Source organism: Protopterus annectens, chromosome 7.part1, assembly GCF_019279795.1.
Source record: "Protopterus annectens isolate FY-2018-M chromosome 7.part1, PAN1.0, whole genome shotgun sequence".
Taxonomy (NCBI): Eukaryota; Metazoa; Chordata; order Ceratodontiformes; family Protopteridae; genus Protopterus; species Protopterus annectens.
Window position 1 is genome coordinate 338,879,482 of NC_056740.1, and position 16,551 is coordinate 338,896,032.

The following is a 16,551-nucleotide window of genomic DNA, read 5'->3' on the forward strand; positions in this document are numbered from 1 at the left end:
ACGGACGGATCGGGGTCGGCGCCGAAGCGATCGGATCTGACAGACCAGAATGCTCCGACCTGGACGGAGCCGAAGGCATACCGATACCACCGGATCCGAAGCTCAGCCCTCAGCTCCAAGAGCTCGGATCCGAAGAGAATGGAACCGACAGACTCGAGGGAAGTGTCGGCGCCGAAGTACCCGAGACTATCGGCGCCGACACATCCCCCGGCTCCAAGGCTGCCTGGCTCCAAAGACTCCGAACCCGGGAAACGGGTCGGAGAAGGAGCTATTGGGGCAAAGAAGGGGGTCGAGCTCCCCCCCGGAGGGGGGGGGGCAGGAGCACTCCCATCTGCAGTTGGGCCTGGAGGAATCTTCTCATCATCTGGTCCAAATCTGCATCTGTGAGACTTCTAGTGGATCTCGACGAGGCCACTGAGGAGGGGCGGGAGTGTCGGCTAGATGACCTCGACGGAGATCGGGTCTCCTCCTCCTCAGGACCCGGTGAAAAGCACGGGGACCGGATCTGAGGAGGAGGAAAACCAGAAGACCTAGAGGGAGAAGACCGCTTAGCCGGGGGGGGGGGCCGAAGCGGAGGCCTCGGCCTGCCGCTTGTGGTGCTTCTCCCTCTTCCTTTCTTTCCTAGCCTCCCTCTCCTCCGAGCCTAAGGCGGGAGGTTGAGTCCCGACCGGGGGGAGGGAGGCAGGAGTGGCAGCTGCTGCAGCCGCTACGGGAGCCACGGAAGGACCAGAGATAGAAGCTGAATCCGGAGGCAGAAGACCCGCCAGAATCAGCTTAGACCTCTGGTCCTTATGTGCCCTGGGGTTGAACGCTGCACAAATTGTACAACCAGAGGACAGATGTTCAACCCCAAGGCACAATACACACCGAGTGTGGCCATCCGCTGGGGACAGCTTATGGCCACACTCGGTTCACTTAGAGAAAATTAACTTTGGGGCCTCAGACATACTGAGAAAGTAACCCACACACACAAGGCCCCAACACACACACACAACACTGACGGAACCACGAGTAGGGGAAGGAAAAACTAATAAGGTAAACTAAGAGAGTTTAACTATAAGGGGGTTAAAACACACACTCACACCAAAAATTAAAGAAAAGATTGAAAAAGTAAAATTTTTTCTCACGAAGACACGAGAACACCAGGAGACTCAGGATCAAGCTGCTGAACGAAACCGCGGCAAACTAGATCTGAGGTCAGTCAGGGTTGGCAGGGGATTATGGGTAGGGGAGGAGCTTGGATCTAAAGCTGTTGAAAACTGACGGCTCGGATCCGAGGTCGGATCCAATTCCCAAAGGTTGCTGCACAAATGAAGTTAACTACTTCAGATTTATCATTTCTCTTCCTCCTGACTGGCTACAGCACATGCCCAAGTTGTTAATTGACATTGAGTTGCCTGGGTCATAATGAAGTCTTTATTCTTCTAATTTTTATGAATTAAATACTAGCGTATTTACTGCTCTCTGAAATATCCTCAAAGGAACCAGTGGATCCTTACAAATAAATGACTGCATGGCTGCTGCAGCAAAATATGAACTGGAGATGGCATGAAGTGCTGTCCCCTTTAAAGATGAGTTATATGCTGATGTTCTTTGCACAGGAAGGAAACCATTCTGAGGATGTCCAATTACTTTAGAAATCTAGCCAAAATTATTGGTACCTACTGGTGACTGATTATCATATTTAAGGAATTATACGCTGCAGCACTGATCCTTATGATAATCATCCATGGTCTGACTGAGATGTTCCGTCTGGAAATAGAAGGGTACTATGCCAAGTGGGGTTATTGTAACGTCTAACATGGTAGCTGCATACACTTTTTTCTGTCAGTGGAGATCCCTACTCTCATCTGTTGGTTTTGTCTTGAGTGCTAAAGAATAGATCCATTGCAGGATCCCAGTTCAATAATTAATGGATCTACCACCAGCTTTTATACATACAGTTAAACATAAAATAAACAAATAATTCTCCCGGATCCTGTGAACATGGTCCTCTTTCAGAACTGGTGGCTGAGAGGCTGGCTCGAGAGCAATTTCATCAAGAATGTGAGAGAAAAAGATTAACAAAATGGAGAATGCCTAATGGTTATGGCTGATCTATTTCCAAAAGCAGAACATCCTTTTTTTAAAGAAAGACAGTTTTTCACTTGCTTGCTTATTTACATGTTGCATAGAGTGACCCAGCAGGCAGCCTCCACTACCAATGCAGTTTTTAAGGTAGAAGGGGAAATGGACAGAGATTGCCAGGTTCTTCTTTCATATCACACATTCATGAACCCACACCTACAGGCAATTTACAGTCTCCGATCTGCCTTACTGCATGTCTTTGGAACATAAGATGAAACCGGAGCACCCAGAGCAAACCCCCATGAACAAAGGGTGGACAATCTATACTTCACAGAGAAGGCATCCTAGCCAAGAGCCAAACCACAGAACCTCTATACTTCACAGAGACAGCATCCTAGGCAAGGGCTAAACCACAGAACCTCTTGCTTAGATAATTATTTAAAATGATTTTAGATAGATTAAGGGTTTCTCCATAAAAAAGAATATCTTTAAGACAGAACTAGATGAAAGTGACTCTCCAACATTATTATATGTAACACAGCCTGTAAAGAAGGAAATCCAACTATGGTATGCCAATTCATCCCCAGCATCATCTTCTTTTAGTCAGAGGAAGGGGGACAAACCATTTGTCTCACTCTCCTTTTGTTTAAGGTTGCAGTGTACATGAAAAAGGCTTTGGTTCAGCAATAAAAATATGCTGCTTCAAGCACCAAGTCAACATACTGCAGGTCTACCTTTTATACTCGATACATATAGCAGGATGTGCCTTGGATATCCAGAAGGCTGACACTCAGATTGTGAGGACCAATCCCTGGGTAACAGGTACTGGCTGTCTGCTCCCTAGAATGTGAAGTGTGCACAGAATTAGGTACCTGCCTCATCTATGACCAGGCCCTGGATTTCCCAGGCAAAACAGGTGAAACTAATTTGAAAAAGAAGAAAAAACAAACATGAGCAGTCTGTTGTGCTGGAATACTAAGGCCTTCATGATATTTGAGTAATGACTTCTTGGTGAAATTTTCTTTTGAGATGAAAGAAAATTTCCAGCATCAACAGAAATCTTACATTTAACCCGAGACAAACTGAAGCAGTATGACAGAGAACTCCCATCTCTTCCCAAGAATTCTTTCCAAAATTTGTGTGTAAAAGAAAACAAAAAATAGTCATCTTCACCTCACATTGTGGGCAGGCAAGACTGAACTTCAGCATCTCAATAGAGAGAGAGAGAGCGAGAGAGAGACAGGGAGACTTTGCTTAGAAGACCTAGAACACCTTGCTGCCTGCTGCTAAGCTCAATTTTTGGATTCACCTGTCCTAGTCAGGACAGAATCACTAAACTGTGTGGAGAACTTCTGGATATAATATTAAATGAGACACAAGCACCTTCAACATTTGTGCCAGGACGTGTGACAGATCTCAGCTGGAGACAGTGGAGAAAATAATGAAGGGGGGTGGTTGCTTATGACAGTTAGTATCAGGTATATTATAGCTGTTGTGTCGACCAAACATCTGAAGGAAATGCCGATATAAATGATTCAGGCACATTTCTCATAAAACACCCGTTTGCTATCAAGTACAACTAATGATAAATATTAACTAAGAAAGTGAAATGGGTAAGTGATTTGGGTAATGAACCACATAACAAAACTACTGAAAACATTTTAAAATCATCTGATAATTCATATAATTCCCCTAAAGCTGAGTGAGACTAACCACAGACAAATCCTGAAGCACGATGGCTGGTGCATTTTTTTGCAATGACAAAAACAAATAATTATATAAGGCAGAAACAAAAATAACAAAATAAAACAAGAATAGTCAAACATATTATGAAATGCATGCTACCTTTACAGCAGAGTATTAGGGAAAGCAATAGTAACTCAATAGACGGAAAACATGAGGAGAACAGAAATGGGTCTGCCTGTGCTTTTTGTTAGCAGATACTAACAATGGCATGTGTGAAATGGGATGTCTGGTTAACATTTTGCTGCGGAAAAGCTGGCACAGAATGGTGGCTCTGGTTTATGTAACTGCTTCAGCCATCATTCTCCTGTGGCCATTAAACTATGTCTCTGATGAGCTTGTGTTACTTCTCACTCCTGGCACTGGAGGAAGCCATGAAGGAGAAAATGGAAGTGGTTAATTTAGCTGTCATTCTGTGGACAGTTAGGACATTTTTTAGGGTCTCCTAACAGCTCTCCCCTGTTGGCTGGCAGATGTGATGGACTGCCTGGCTACATCAAGCTACTTGTTAATGTCTGCACATTCAAGATGCTTGGCTGTAATATAAACAATCTTCTGAGGGCCTCAGGACCCCAAGTCCCTGCACATGTAAATGCAATACTGGACCCTTCACTAAGCAGAACTCCTTTTGTGGGGCTTAAAATGATTCCCTCCCCAGGATGGTTCAGCAAAACTTGGCTATTTACTCCCATCTACTTCCACAACTGGTTTCTCCAACTATCAGGCCTCTAGTCAAACTTGGGTTGTCTGTGCCATTGTAAGCCCCTGTGATTCAGTATATCCTGCTGGTTAATATAAATCCAAGTTAGATATATTAAAAGATGAAAACTAGAAGGACAAACCATATTAAGACATCTACAGGAAATGAGAGTTCCATCTCTGTGCCACTGTCCTTCTAGGAATAGCAGCAACCAATGGAAGAGACACTGGCCCTGTTGCAAATTGTGACACATCAGTCTTGCTTTCTGTTTAAATACACATCACGCATAACGTAAAATGAAGATGTAAAAAAATAAGCCTTATTTCTCCCTGGTGTTTTCCTCCCTGCTGCCTGCTGACCATCAGCGTTCCCATGTAATAACGTTACTCTTCTTGAACAGGGAGTCATCACTGAGAGCAATCAAGACTTTCAGAAGGATGGTCAGATTGAATAAAAAATGTTTAGATTTATGCAGAATCAAGGTTTGAAGTCCTGAACAAACAGGACTGCTGTGATGCTGAGCCCATGACCCAGGCACATTTCTGCATTTTTCTGACAACAGGGTCTTAGTCTTCAGACCTCAGTTTATCTGCTGAGTCTTCTCTAGATATCAGGCACCCAGAAAACTGAGCTGCCTCCCTCCTCCAAGAAAGGCGAGTCAGGACTGGCCACTATCTCCAAACTTCCCCAGTTGGCTCTTCTAAAGCGTGGATTGCTAAGTGACACCGTACGTTGTGCCAGGATTTTCTCTCTCTGTAACAAAGAATCAACAAGGCAATACATTTTGGCATGCAGGTTTTCTGGACATCACATGCATGCTCAAATGAAATTCACTAGTAAGAGATCACAGATGGCAGCTATGCAGTTTCAACTTTGTTAATCCACTAAAACAACTCACAGGCAAGCAACATTAACTAACTGTGATTTCCATTACATTCTCGGTCCCTCAAAGAACTACGGCGATGACAGCAATGATACGAATTTGGGATTAGCATGCCACAGCTACATTTTCCATTCAGTAAAAAAGTTTTGCACTAACACATGCTCTATATATGTCACTGAATTAACTGAAACATACTGATTTGAGTAACACACAGCAAGAAAAGCATATCATCAAAAAAATTATCTTAAAATGAAAAGAAACCATGCAAAAGAGTAAACAAACAGAAATGACACCATTTCAAAACACTTTAACTGCTGTGCATAAATCTAAACAAATGTTTTATTTCACCCATCCATCCCATTATTTAGTTTTTTTAACAAATCATTAATAACACCACTTTCAACACTGTTGTCAAGACACCAGCAAATCAAATTAATGGATATTAATTTTTCTACAAAGTGCAGTTGCCAGTATTTACAGTGCACGCATTTCCTTGGGAAAAAAGGCCCTTGTACTGAACTGCTGGCACTTGGCAGTTCTTACAATATTAAAACACCTCTGTTGTCCTGCTTTCCAGAACATTAGTAATTGTATTTTTCAGAACTTTCTTCACAATTACAGGAAATGTGTTTACAGCTAATACCAATCAAAATTTTCAGAGAGTCAGGGTTTGACGCAAGATTTTTTAAAATCAAAACAATTTAACATTTTAAAGTTAAACAAGATTAACTAACACCATAAAATTCCAAAATTATTAGAAATTAATTACGTTCATCTGGAAATACAAAAAAGTGACAGACACCTTTTCGAATTAGTGTTACATAGCATTGTTAACTGGATCCCATTCATTTTTCTATACAAACCATATTGAAAGAACACCCTTATCAGCATTCTATAAAACTCACAGGGCTCACTAAACCTGACCACAGTGGTTGTTGAAAAATGGAGTTAAAGAGATTTGCCGATGTTTCTATATACATTGCGCCACTCGATGAGTCAAGTACTGTGATGCACTTTCCAGCTTGTCCTTCCTTACTCTTTGAGCCATTTTTTTAATAAAATGCTTCATAAACTTTTATTGAACCACAGCTCAAAAAGATGTAGCTTTTCCAGTTGTGACGTTACCAGAAGGTGTCTTCAGCTACTTATATAGACTTCAATGGGGGCACCTTCACAAATGCACTGTGATATGCCCACTAAATTCTATGAACGCAACAGATGCTTTGCCTATGCCTACATCACTGTGGTCAAACTTTCTTGTTTTTCCTCAGTGACGTCAGAGAAAGGAAACTACAAATTTTAATTCTGTATAGGAATGGTATGATCAAAATGTTTCCTGATTGGGGAAAGTGCTGTTCATCAGTTTATACACTGCATGCTATAATGTTAAGGTATGTTTAAAAACATTAGCAAATCACTTTAAATAATTACCACCTATAAAACAAAATGACCCATTACATGCTATGAATTGCAACCTCAACTAAAATGATGGTAGCAAGGAAAAGCTATCCTCACTTTAAGAGCTCTGTATTGTCTTCCACAAAATGCTAAAAGTTGAACTATTTTTTTAAAAAAATGTTAACTTTAACAATGGATCAACTGGTAACAATCCTGATTAGTTTAAAGGATGATTTGAAATAACATTCATAAAAATCTGATAAAAATCTAGTTATTTATAGTCTCTGTAGCAGATACACATTTGTATGCATTCTCAAATGCAAACAGCATAATGTCTGGATAATGGTCCAAGTCAAACTGTAGTTACTATATTATTACTTTTGCTCTCTTTCAGCATGTAACTTTGACTGTCCTGATAATTCAGATGTTATCAGAAATGTTACACTTAACAGATTAAGAAGGCCTCTGTATACACATACACACTTGTACATTCACGTGGCAAAGACGGCTTTGTTTTCATGCAAATTAACTAGAGTGCAAAAGAGTACATTAAAGATGGTACGACAATATGGCACAAACTAGCCAACAAAAAAAGTGGCCCTGCCACTACACAGTATTTCACTTTTTTTAACAGTTACAACATACATGTTGTTTTTTACTTTCATTTCTGGTTAGTGTTTGATTACATCCCAAATTGTCACCCTGGGACTTTTTCAATGACCATTCATCTAATAAAAATCAAAGAGGTTCTTCTATAACCCATGTTTAAAGTGCAATCTGTTACACACAATCTTCATGAATGGCCAGATGTACACAATTATTAATCCAAAAATGGCCAATATTAAACAAATTAGTGAATTACATAAAAATAAAAGAAGCTAGAAAGGATGCTTGATCGACAGTGGAATATGACTATATGGTTGCCTTTAAATGAAAATATTTTAAGTAACATTTTATTCATAATTAAAGGAGAAACTGGTATGTGCTTATACAATAATCAATCTTTCAGGATAAAAAAATACTTCAAAATGCTTCATTTCACAGCCTTGCCAAAAAGTACTGTTGTCTTCTTCAGCACAAGGAAATAAGCATGTCTGGGGGTTTTATAACATTACAAAATAAGCAGTTTAGAAACAAATGCAGAAAACAAAACACAAGTTACAGATATTCAGATACCTAGAGTGGTTCACTGATACAGTCTTCTTTAATGGGAGAAATAAAAGACTCAGTGCCTTAAGAAATACAGTCATACTGAATAATTATGATCTCTGGCAGCCACAAAACTGGTCCCAAAGGGATTACCTTTTGTCTGGCCCTATTATTCCAACTGAAGAAAAATGTAAACTAACTCACAGAGTAGGACCATGTAAGAAAAGCTGCTCATCTATCATTATACACTGAAAGTTGTCTTGAAACCCATATAATAGCTACAGTATTGGCAACAGGATTACCAATTAGGATGAAGCCAAAAACTGACACAGTAATAATGGTTACAGGCCCAAATTATCAGACCTCTGATTCTGAGAAGGGAGACAACTCAGCCACAAGGATTTTTTCAGTAACCGTTTGAAATGTTGGGACCCACTACAGTGAGTCCTGAAATGCAGAGAGTGAAGGGCAGCAAGACAGGACTTGCATATACTAAGTCTGAGATGCCATTTCTCAGAATATTCCTTTTTCACTGAGGTTTGGCAATCTCGGAGTTGGTATACATAAACTCAGGGGGTATGAGGGTGAAGAGGTGCTTGCCTCCCATGGAAAAAGAAGTTTAAAGGAGAAGAGTCATTTTCGAGATTCACTCTTCTCTGAGTTTTCAGGGGTTTTTTGGCTTTTCGGAACTTGGCATTTTGAGTGCTGACATTTCAGTAGGGAGCCATTCTTTTCCCATGTTTCATCTGAAACAGCAATATGTAGTGATGCTATGATATTAGCAAAGGCATCTGATATGCCTTTTAGAAGAATCAGATCGCAGTTATCATCAGTAAATTTCTAAAATCTGACAGAAGATCCCAAATACAATCTATGTGTCCTCCACTCTCATTTAAGATACTGGGCAGAATAAATAATGTGCCAAACTTTCACCATTCTATAGCCTGCCTAGATTCAAGGTCATTGGTCAATAAGGCCCTCCTGGCACTGCAAGTAGAAATCCCGTTTCTGCACTTTACAGAGGCATGTGCCTAAAAGAATAGTCAAGAATCGTCCCATCTTCCCCTTACACTTAAACATCCATGATACTCTGAATGTCATTCAGGATTCCGTAACATGTCCTTAATTTAGCAATTGCATTCATAGACACCACCTGGAGCAACAGTTTTAGGAGTAACCATTCATATTTACCAAGTAACAAACACTTCTAAATATTTTTTTAATTTAATACATAAAATGCATGCTGCTCATTACATCAGCTTTACACAGACACCCTGCTTATACCACAAGACTAACAGTTTATAGTTTTAGTTACACACTGACACCTCTGACATTTGTTGGGAAATGTCAGCACAGTCCATGTGTAGGGGAAACTGCAAAGGCTGCATAAATGTCTGCAAAACAAAGATTGGAGCAGACATCGCAAATTAAGTAACACAGATATGTAAGCATTAGTAACTATGTTAACTGGGAACTTCTGCAACAGCAGCTGTATGTTTTTACATTAACAAGCTCCTTTAATAGCCATGCCCAGAGATCTGAAATAAACTTCATGAATCATACGAAAATGAAACTTCAATCTTTTTACATTGAAAATACTTCAATGCACAATGCCAGAACCATGCAGCTTTATCATTTTCAACTTACAAGAATTTCAAATGTTTTGAAAGTATTCTTCAGCTCTCTCACTCTGCCTGATCTTAGTCTAAAAGTAAAGGGCTAAAGTTCACTCTTTTCACAAAAAATAACATTAATGTAAAGGTATAAGGAAGGGTCTCTTTACCACAAACAGACCCAATAAATCATGTATCTCTGCAATCTGGAGATAAATGAAAGAGGTATTCAAACCCAGTTACCAGACGGGTTTATGCTTATGTTCTCCACGTTTCCTTTGAAGGCTGATGACAGTAAATATGCAGTTCAGCATACTTTTTAATGTCAGTACGACTGTTTGGTTTTGTGGATTAAAGTCCATCTTTTCTTGTGTTACTTCATATTAAAGAGCATTATGCTTGATAACTTAGAAGGCAATTGATATCAGGCCTCTGAATCGATCTTCTTTTTTCCATCAACACCTACTCCATCTTCTGTTTCACTACTGGTAAGCACAAGAAACTGTCCATCTCCAGAACTTGGGTTTGGCCTACTAGAAGCAGCTATCAAACGGCTTTGTTCTTCTAAGTCCTGAAAAAAAAGGAACACTAATTTATGTGCCCTAAAATGAAGTTAAAAAGACAGATACTGTCCACAATACTTCCATTTATTACAGGGATGATCTCAACATACTCAGATTTACTTACACTTGCTCACAATTCTCAGAATCCTGAACTACAGAGAAAAACCAAGCTATAGCATGCAATTAAACACTATTCAAACTAATACCTACAGCCAGAATTTCAATTAAAAGAGCAATCCTGTAGCTAAATAAATATAAGTTATGACCACCATCAGCAACTGAATTCACCTGTTTATATCATAGCTTAAAATGATGAAATGCATTTGTCAATAACATGTTTTGTTGCCTTAATGTAACAAGTTACTTGGTTCCAAAACTTGAAAAATCACGTTGGTTTGACACTAAATTATTTATTTATTTATTTATTTTATTGATTTATTTAAAATTTGTTAACGGGGAAAGTCCAACTTGGAACAAAGCCAATTTTCAGTGGAGGCCGGGGAGAAGCGCTCCAGACGCATGTCTTTTTAACATGGGTGGAAATCTGAGCACCTGGAGGAAACCCCATGGGAACGCAAGGAGGACATGCAGACTCCACACAGAAGGCACCCCAGCCAAGAATAGAACCACAGAACCTCTTGCTGTGAGGAGACAATGCTACCGCTGCACCACTGCGCCACCCATAAACCTAAAATATGACACCTACTCTATTTGTGAGTTGCATTCACACACATTTTGTGTCAGAATGTTAAAAACTATCAAAGTACTGAAACTGAATTCATAAATCTGAAAATTTACAATAGTTATGCTCCAAATATTATTTTAATGATTCTGCCTCCTGAACCAAGTACTAATTATTTTTGTATTGTGCATATGAAATGGTCTGCATTAAGAAAGCAAACTATGCTAAAGGCTGAAAAAGAAGATCTTGTCTTACAATTTAAAAGTAAAATCTAAGCTGTTCAAAAGAAGGTCTGAAAAAATGGCAACTGCATGCATCAAGGTGGGGGTACACAAAAGCTTAGCAGTTAAAAATTGGACTTCTTTCTGAGATTCTTCCTGTGTGGGTTCCATATGACTTCCTTGTGTTTCAGTTGGTTTTCACTGGGTGTTCTAGTTTCTTCACTCATCACAAAGGCCTGTTATAGGTAAACTGGCAGTCAAACTGTCCACATGTGTGTGCCATGTGCAAGTGAGTGAGTACCTCTGTATATATGTCCAGCATTTGTTTCTCAGCACTGAACTTACTGAGTGCTGAGATAGGTTCCAGCTCCCCTGCTATAATAAACTACATAAATCAAGTGGGAGAATAAATGTCTGTCAAGGGCAAAATTTTGAAAACTGAAGTTAAGGCAATTTATTTATTAAACTAAACATAGGTTTAACAATTTTTGTAAAACAGAATATTTGGTCTCTAATATCAAAATACTCATGACTCCATCTCATAAACTGTTGTATTAAAAAAAAGATTTATGCAAATATTATAGAATAACACAAAAGTCCAGGCAGAGTGGCAAACCCAACTAGTCCAAGTGCAGTGACCTGGTAGCCAAAAAATGAAAGATCTTAACTTGGATTACCTTCGCTCTACTTTCATTTTTTGGCTACCAGGTCAGTGCACTTGGACTAGTTGGGTTTGCCACTCTGCCTGGATTTTTGTGTTTTTCTGTCACGCTTTGGATTTTTTCATTAAATATTATAGAATCCTTTCACTAGCAGACAGCAATCCAAGACACAATGCTGTTGACAAAATGGATCTCCAGCAATGCAGGTAGATCTAACCCTGCACATTACTAATGCTTTTGCCTTTCAAGGATGGGTAAGGAATCTTAACATCACACTTATACATCCTCACCATACTAAACGGTTTAACACAGCAAAAATTAGAGCAGAAAACATAAACAATAAAATACTACCCATGGAGAAAAATGTGATAAAAAAAAATGGAAACTGGAAGAAGATATAGATGAAAGGTAATCAGTACAACATGAACAAATGAGAATAAAGGCTAGTAAGGAATATTTCAGAAGTCTGACGTTAATACTGAAACTACCTTCATAATGACAAACAAAGTTTAAACAGCTTTCTTTTATCATTTACCCATCATACTTTAATTGATGTCACCTGCCTTCAAAAAACACTGGATTTTTTTTAAAGAAAAACAAGAAAACAGTTTCACACTTATCAAATCATACACACAAAAAAGTGGTTAGTTATTCAGTAAAACTACCTTGCTGACAACTTTTTTCTCAAAAAATCTTTTTATTGATTTATAAAGTATGACATAACAAAACAAAACATCAAAACATTATAAATCTTATCATATATGAGTTGATTGAATTTATACACCTTGTAATAATGTATTTCAACTCATGAAGGTGAAAGCAAAACAATATCTAACAATATATACAATATATACAATTGATAACCAAGAATCAAAATATGAAATGAGACTATAGCCAATATGAGAAAGTGAAGTATGAGAGTAAATAAATCCACATAATGTATTGTGACAATGAATATAACTATTAATCACTATTAATAATGAAGAGGACCTTCTCTAAAACTTTATTATTTAAAACCCTTTTCTTAGGACTCTTCCAAATAGTTTTGTGTGCATAAATATACAAATATGCCATTGTTCTAAAAGCATTCCAATTTAATTTAGTGCGATCAAGTCAGTTTTTGGTAATGTACAGTTTAATAAGAGAACAAATGAATACCAGCACATGAGTATCCAATTTAGAGAGATGAATCATGGGAATGTGTAAGATTGCAATTTCCCATGATAAAGTAGATTTATGGTACCCCAATTTCTGTAACCTTACTTTCAAGGAAGTCCAAAGTTTATGTGAAAAGTGGCAATACCAAAAAATGTGTAAAAGGTCGGCTTTGGGAAAAGAGCAACAAGGGCATGATGGAGACTTGTTCACGTCAAATTTGTTAAGTTTGGAAGGAGTATAATAAGCATTGTTATTAATCATCAGTTGGGTATAAACCAATTTCTTGAAATGAGAGTATTCCAGAGTATTTCTAATGGCCAAAAGTTTTTGGTTGTCTGTTAAATGAGGGTTATGAATAACCCAAAAGTTCGAGAAAAGACATGACGAATCTTGTATTAATTTAGTTAATAAATTATAAGATTTTGACAACATTTTCTCAGGTAGTAATAATGTTTTAATTATCAATTCCAAATTATTGAGATCTTGTTGTCTTGGCATCATAAGATTGCGATTATTTATAACCACATCCCTTATTTGGCGTAGTATTGTAGTATAAGTACAGTTGACATTCAGAATCTTACGTAGTTCAGCCAGGGACACGTCTTTATATTTCAGAAATGTCCAAACCTTAATATTTTTTATAAGGGGATAATTTGAAAGGTTAAATGATGTATTATCCAGCTTAAAATTTGGGATCAGGTGAATTGGTTGAAGTATATATGAAATCTTATCCATTTTGATTAGTTTTAATAATTCCTGGAATGCATTGATCTTATGTTTTAGGAAAATCGAGACTTTGAGGGTGTTCAAGATATCAGTAGATATGAAAGGAAGGGCATCAGGGTTTATGTTCTTGGATATAATATATTGATTCCAAATCCTAACCCAATTAGATGTATTATTATTGTGAATGTTATTCATTTTAGAAATGGACAAAAGTTTATTTGCCAAAACAATTAAGTAATAAAGATAAAAATTTGGCAAACCTAAACCCCCCCTATCTTTGGAAGATGATAATTTAGAATAAGATATTCTAACTGCCTTAGGGAACCACAAAAATTTAGCTAATTCTTTATTAACTTTGTCAAAAAAAGATTTCGGGATTATTTGATCTGAAGAACTAAATTGGTACAAAAATTTAGGAAGGATATTCATTTTGATTATGGCAGCTTTTGATAGAAGTGAAAGATTCAAAAGTTCCCATCTACGCATATCTAGCATTATTGATGACCATAATTTATATAAGTTATTTTGAAAAGAAGATAGGCTATTATGCCTCATATGAATACCCATATATTTAACCCCGTATGTAATATGGAAATGAGAATCAGGGAATAAGTAAGATTTATGAGCTAAATAATTCAAAGGAAAAATATGAGTCTTTTAAGGATTAATGTGATAGTCCGATGCAAGAGAAAATTTCTCAATATAATTCATAATCTTTTTAAAATCTGAGAGAGGAGTTTGAAAGAATATTACTAAGTCATCCGCAAAGGCAGAGAAAAATAAATTATTGTTAAGAATCCTAGGAATTTTGTGAAATGTATTTTGAGATATGTACAAAAGTAAAGGTTCCAAATATATGTTAAAAAGAAAAGGAGATAAAGGACAACCCTGTCTCGTACCATTAGTCAGCTTTATAGGACTTGAAGTGATTCCGTTAATATATAGTCTAGTAAAGGATTTTTTGTACAGAGTTTTGATAAAATTTATAAATGTAATGGGGAAATTAAAACATGACATAGTCTGAAAGAGAAAATTCCAACACACTCTATCAAATGCATTTGATGCATCCAAGATCAGTGCATACAATGGGTTATTATCATGTTTTGTAAGATGTATAACAGATTCCAAGGTCAAGGTGTTTTCCCAAATGTGTCTATGGGACATAAAACCTGTCTGATCTGGCGAAATTATTGATGAAAGGACATTTTCCAATCTCTTAGCAAGAATCGAAGACAGAATCTTAATATCGACATTGATTAATGAGATTGGTCTATAGTTGCGGGGGTCAGTCTTATCTTTACTATTTTTCAGAATTAGTAAAGTTTTTGAAGTGTTCCAGTGGAGATCAGATATGTCATTTATAATTATATAGTTATATACCTTAAGGAGAAAGGGAGCAATTACTATTTTAAAGGATTTAAAAAAGTTAGGTGTAAAACCATCAGGGCCCGGGGATTTGCCAATCTTTAGCCTATCAATTGACTCTGTAATTTCTAAAAGAGTAAGAGGAGATGAAAGAGTATTTTGCTGTTTTTCATTTAACGTGGGAAATATTATGGAACTTAAAAAACTATTTATATGACTATTATTTATAGAATTAGAAGATTTAGAATATAACTCTGTATAAAGTGATGAGAAGAGATGCAAAACTTCCTTGTCCGTACTATATATTTGATCTTTATATTGTATGGGCGATATTTTAGATCTCTCAAAATTGTTCTTAATTATTCTTGCCAAGGTTTTGGAAGGAATTTGGGCCCATTCTGAGTAAGTGGCTAATAATCTTTGCTCCAATACTGAAAGATTGTTTTGATGTAGTAAAATAAGTTCCTTTTGTAAGTCTATAATCTGCTTTTCATATGAGGGGTCCGGATTTAGCCAATATTGATTTTCAAGAGATTGACTATTCAGTTTTAAACATCTTTCTTTACTATTAAGTTGTTTTTTAAGATATGCAGCCTTACCAATAAACATTCCCCTTAACCTAGCTTTGCATGCCTCCCACTGCACATCATAGGGAATATCTGTTGAATCTAACTCATTTTCCATTTCCTGAATTATTTCTATACACATTTTACTAATTTCTTCGTTAGAGAGCAAGTTATTGTTTAATGTCCAGTTATTCCTTTTGAGTTTATGACTCAGGTTAAATTTTAGATTTAATTTTACTAAGATTCTAGAGTGATCAGATAGAAATCTAGGTTCAGTAGTGAAATCCATTAATAACTGTGAAAGGGAATTTGAAATAAGAAAAAAATCCAATCTAAACCATGAATGATAGCATTTAGAATAATAGGTATAAGTATCAATTTTATTTGAGTATTTAGTGAGTTGTAGAGGGTCTATAAGATTATACTCTAATATTAAGTCCTCCAAAGCAAAGGATGCTTGCTGATTATATGAAGAGGAATAATTTGTACGATCTATGACCGGGTTAATTACAGCATTCCAATCCCCTCCCAAAATAACAAAGTGATCTTTGTATGATGAAAGTATGTTGTAAATCTGAAATATAAAGGTATGTTGATCACTACAAGGGCCATAAAGATTTAGTATCAGTAGTGGTTTGTCCAAATTATGTATGAAAGCTGTAAAATAGCACCATCTACCTTTATCGTCAGATTTTTCTTCCATAATAGTTCCTTGGAGTTTTTGCTTAACTATAATAGCCACCCCCCTAGAGTTAGAAGTGTCCCCTGAAGCTATTATTTTCTTAATCCATTTTTTATTTCTTACTTTGTTCCAGTCGTCCCTAGGAATATGTGTTTCTTGCAAAAAACATATATTGGCTTGTGATTTATACATTAAATGATATAATAAGGATTTCTTATCTTTATTTTGGACCCCCCTTACGTTCCAGGAATCAATTATTAATAAATTAGTCATATACTTATTAAAGGTCTGTTAAAGAAGATGTTAAAATATAGATTGTTTGTGATTAAATAAAGTATAAATGTGGAAATTAAACCAAACTTAGTCTCATTAT

General features: G+C 37.0%; 1 protein-coding gene across 2 annotated transcripts in view; it reads right to left on the reverse strand.

Moving 5' to 3' along the window:
• Positions 1–5,714: 5,714 nt before the first annotated feature.
• The window catches only part of APPL1 (adaptor protein, phosphotyrosine interacting with PH domain and leucine zipper 1), a 1,282,591-nt gene continuing 1,271,754 nt past the window's right edge, over positions 5,715–16,551 (reverse strand). For both annotated transcript variants that reach the window (XM_044078766.1, XM_044078765.1), the window contains one exon: positions 5,715–10,124. In XM_044078766.1, coding sequence (XP_043934701.1) covers positions 9,978–10,124 — 147 coding nt within the window. In that variant the 3' untranslated portion in view covers positions 5,715–9,977. The remainder of the gene's footprint in view (positions 10,125–16,551) is intronic.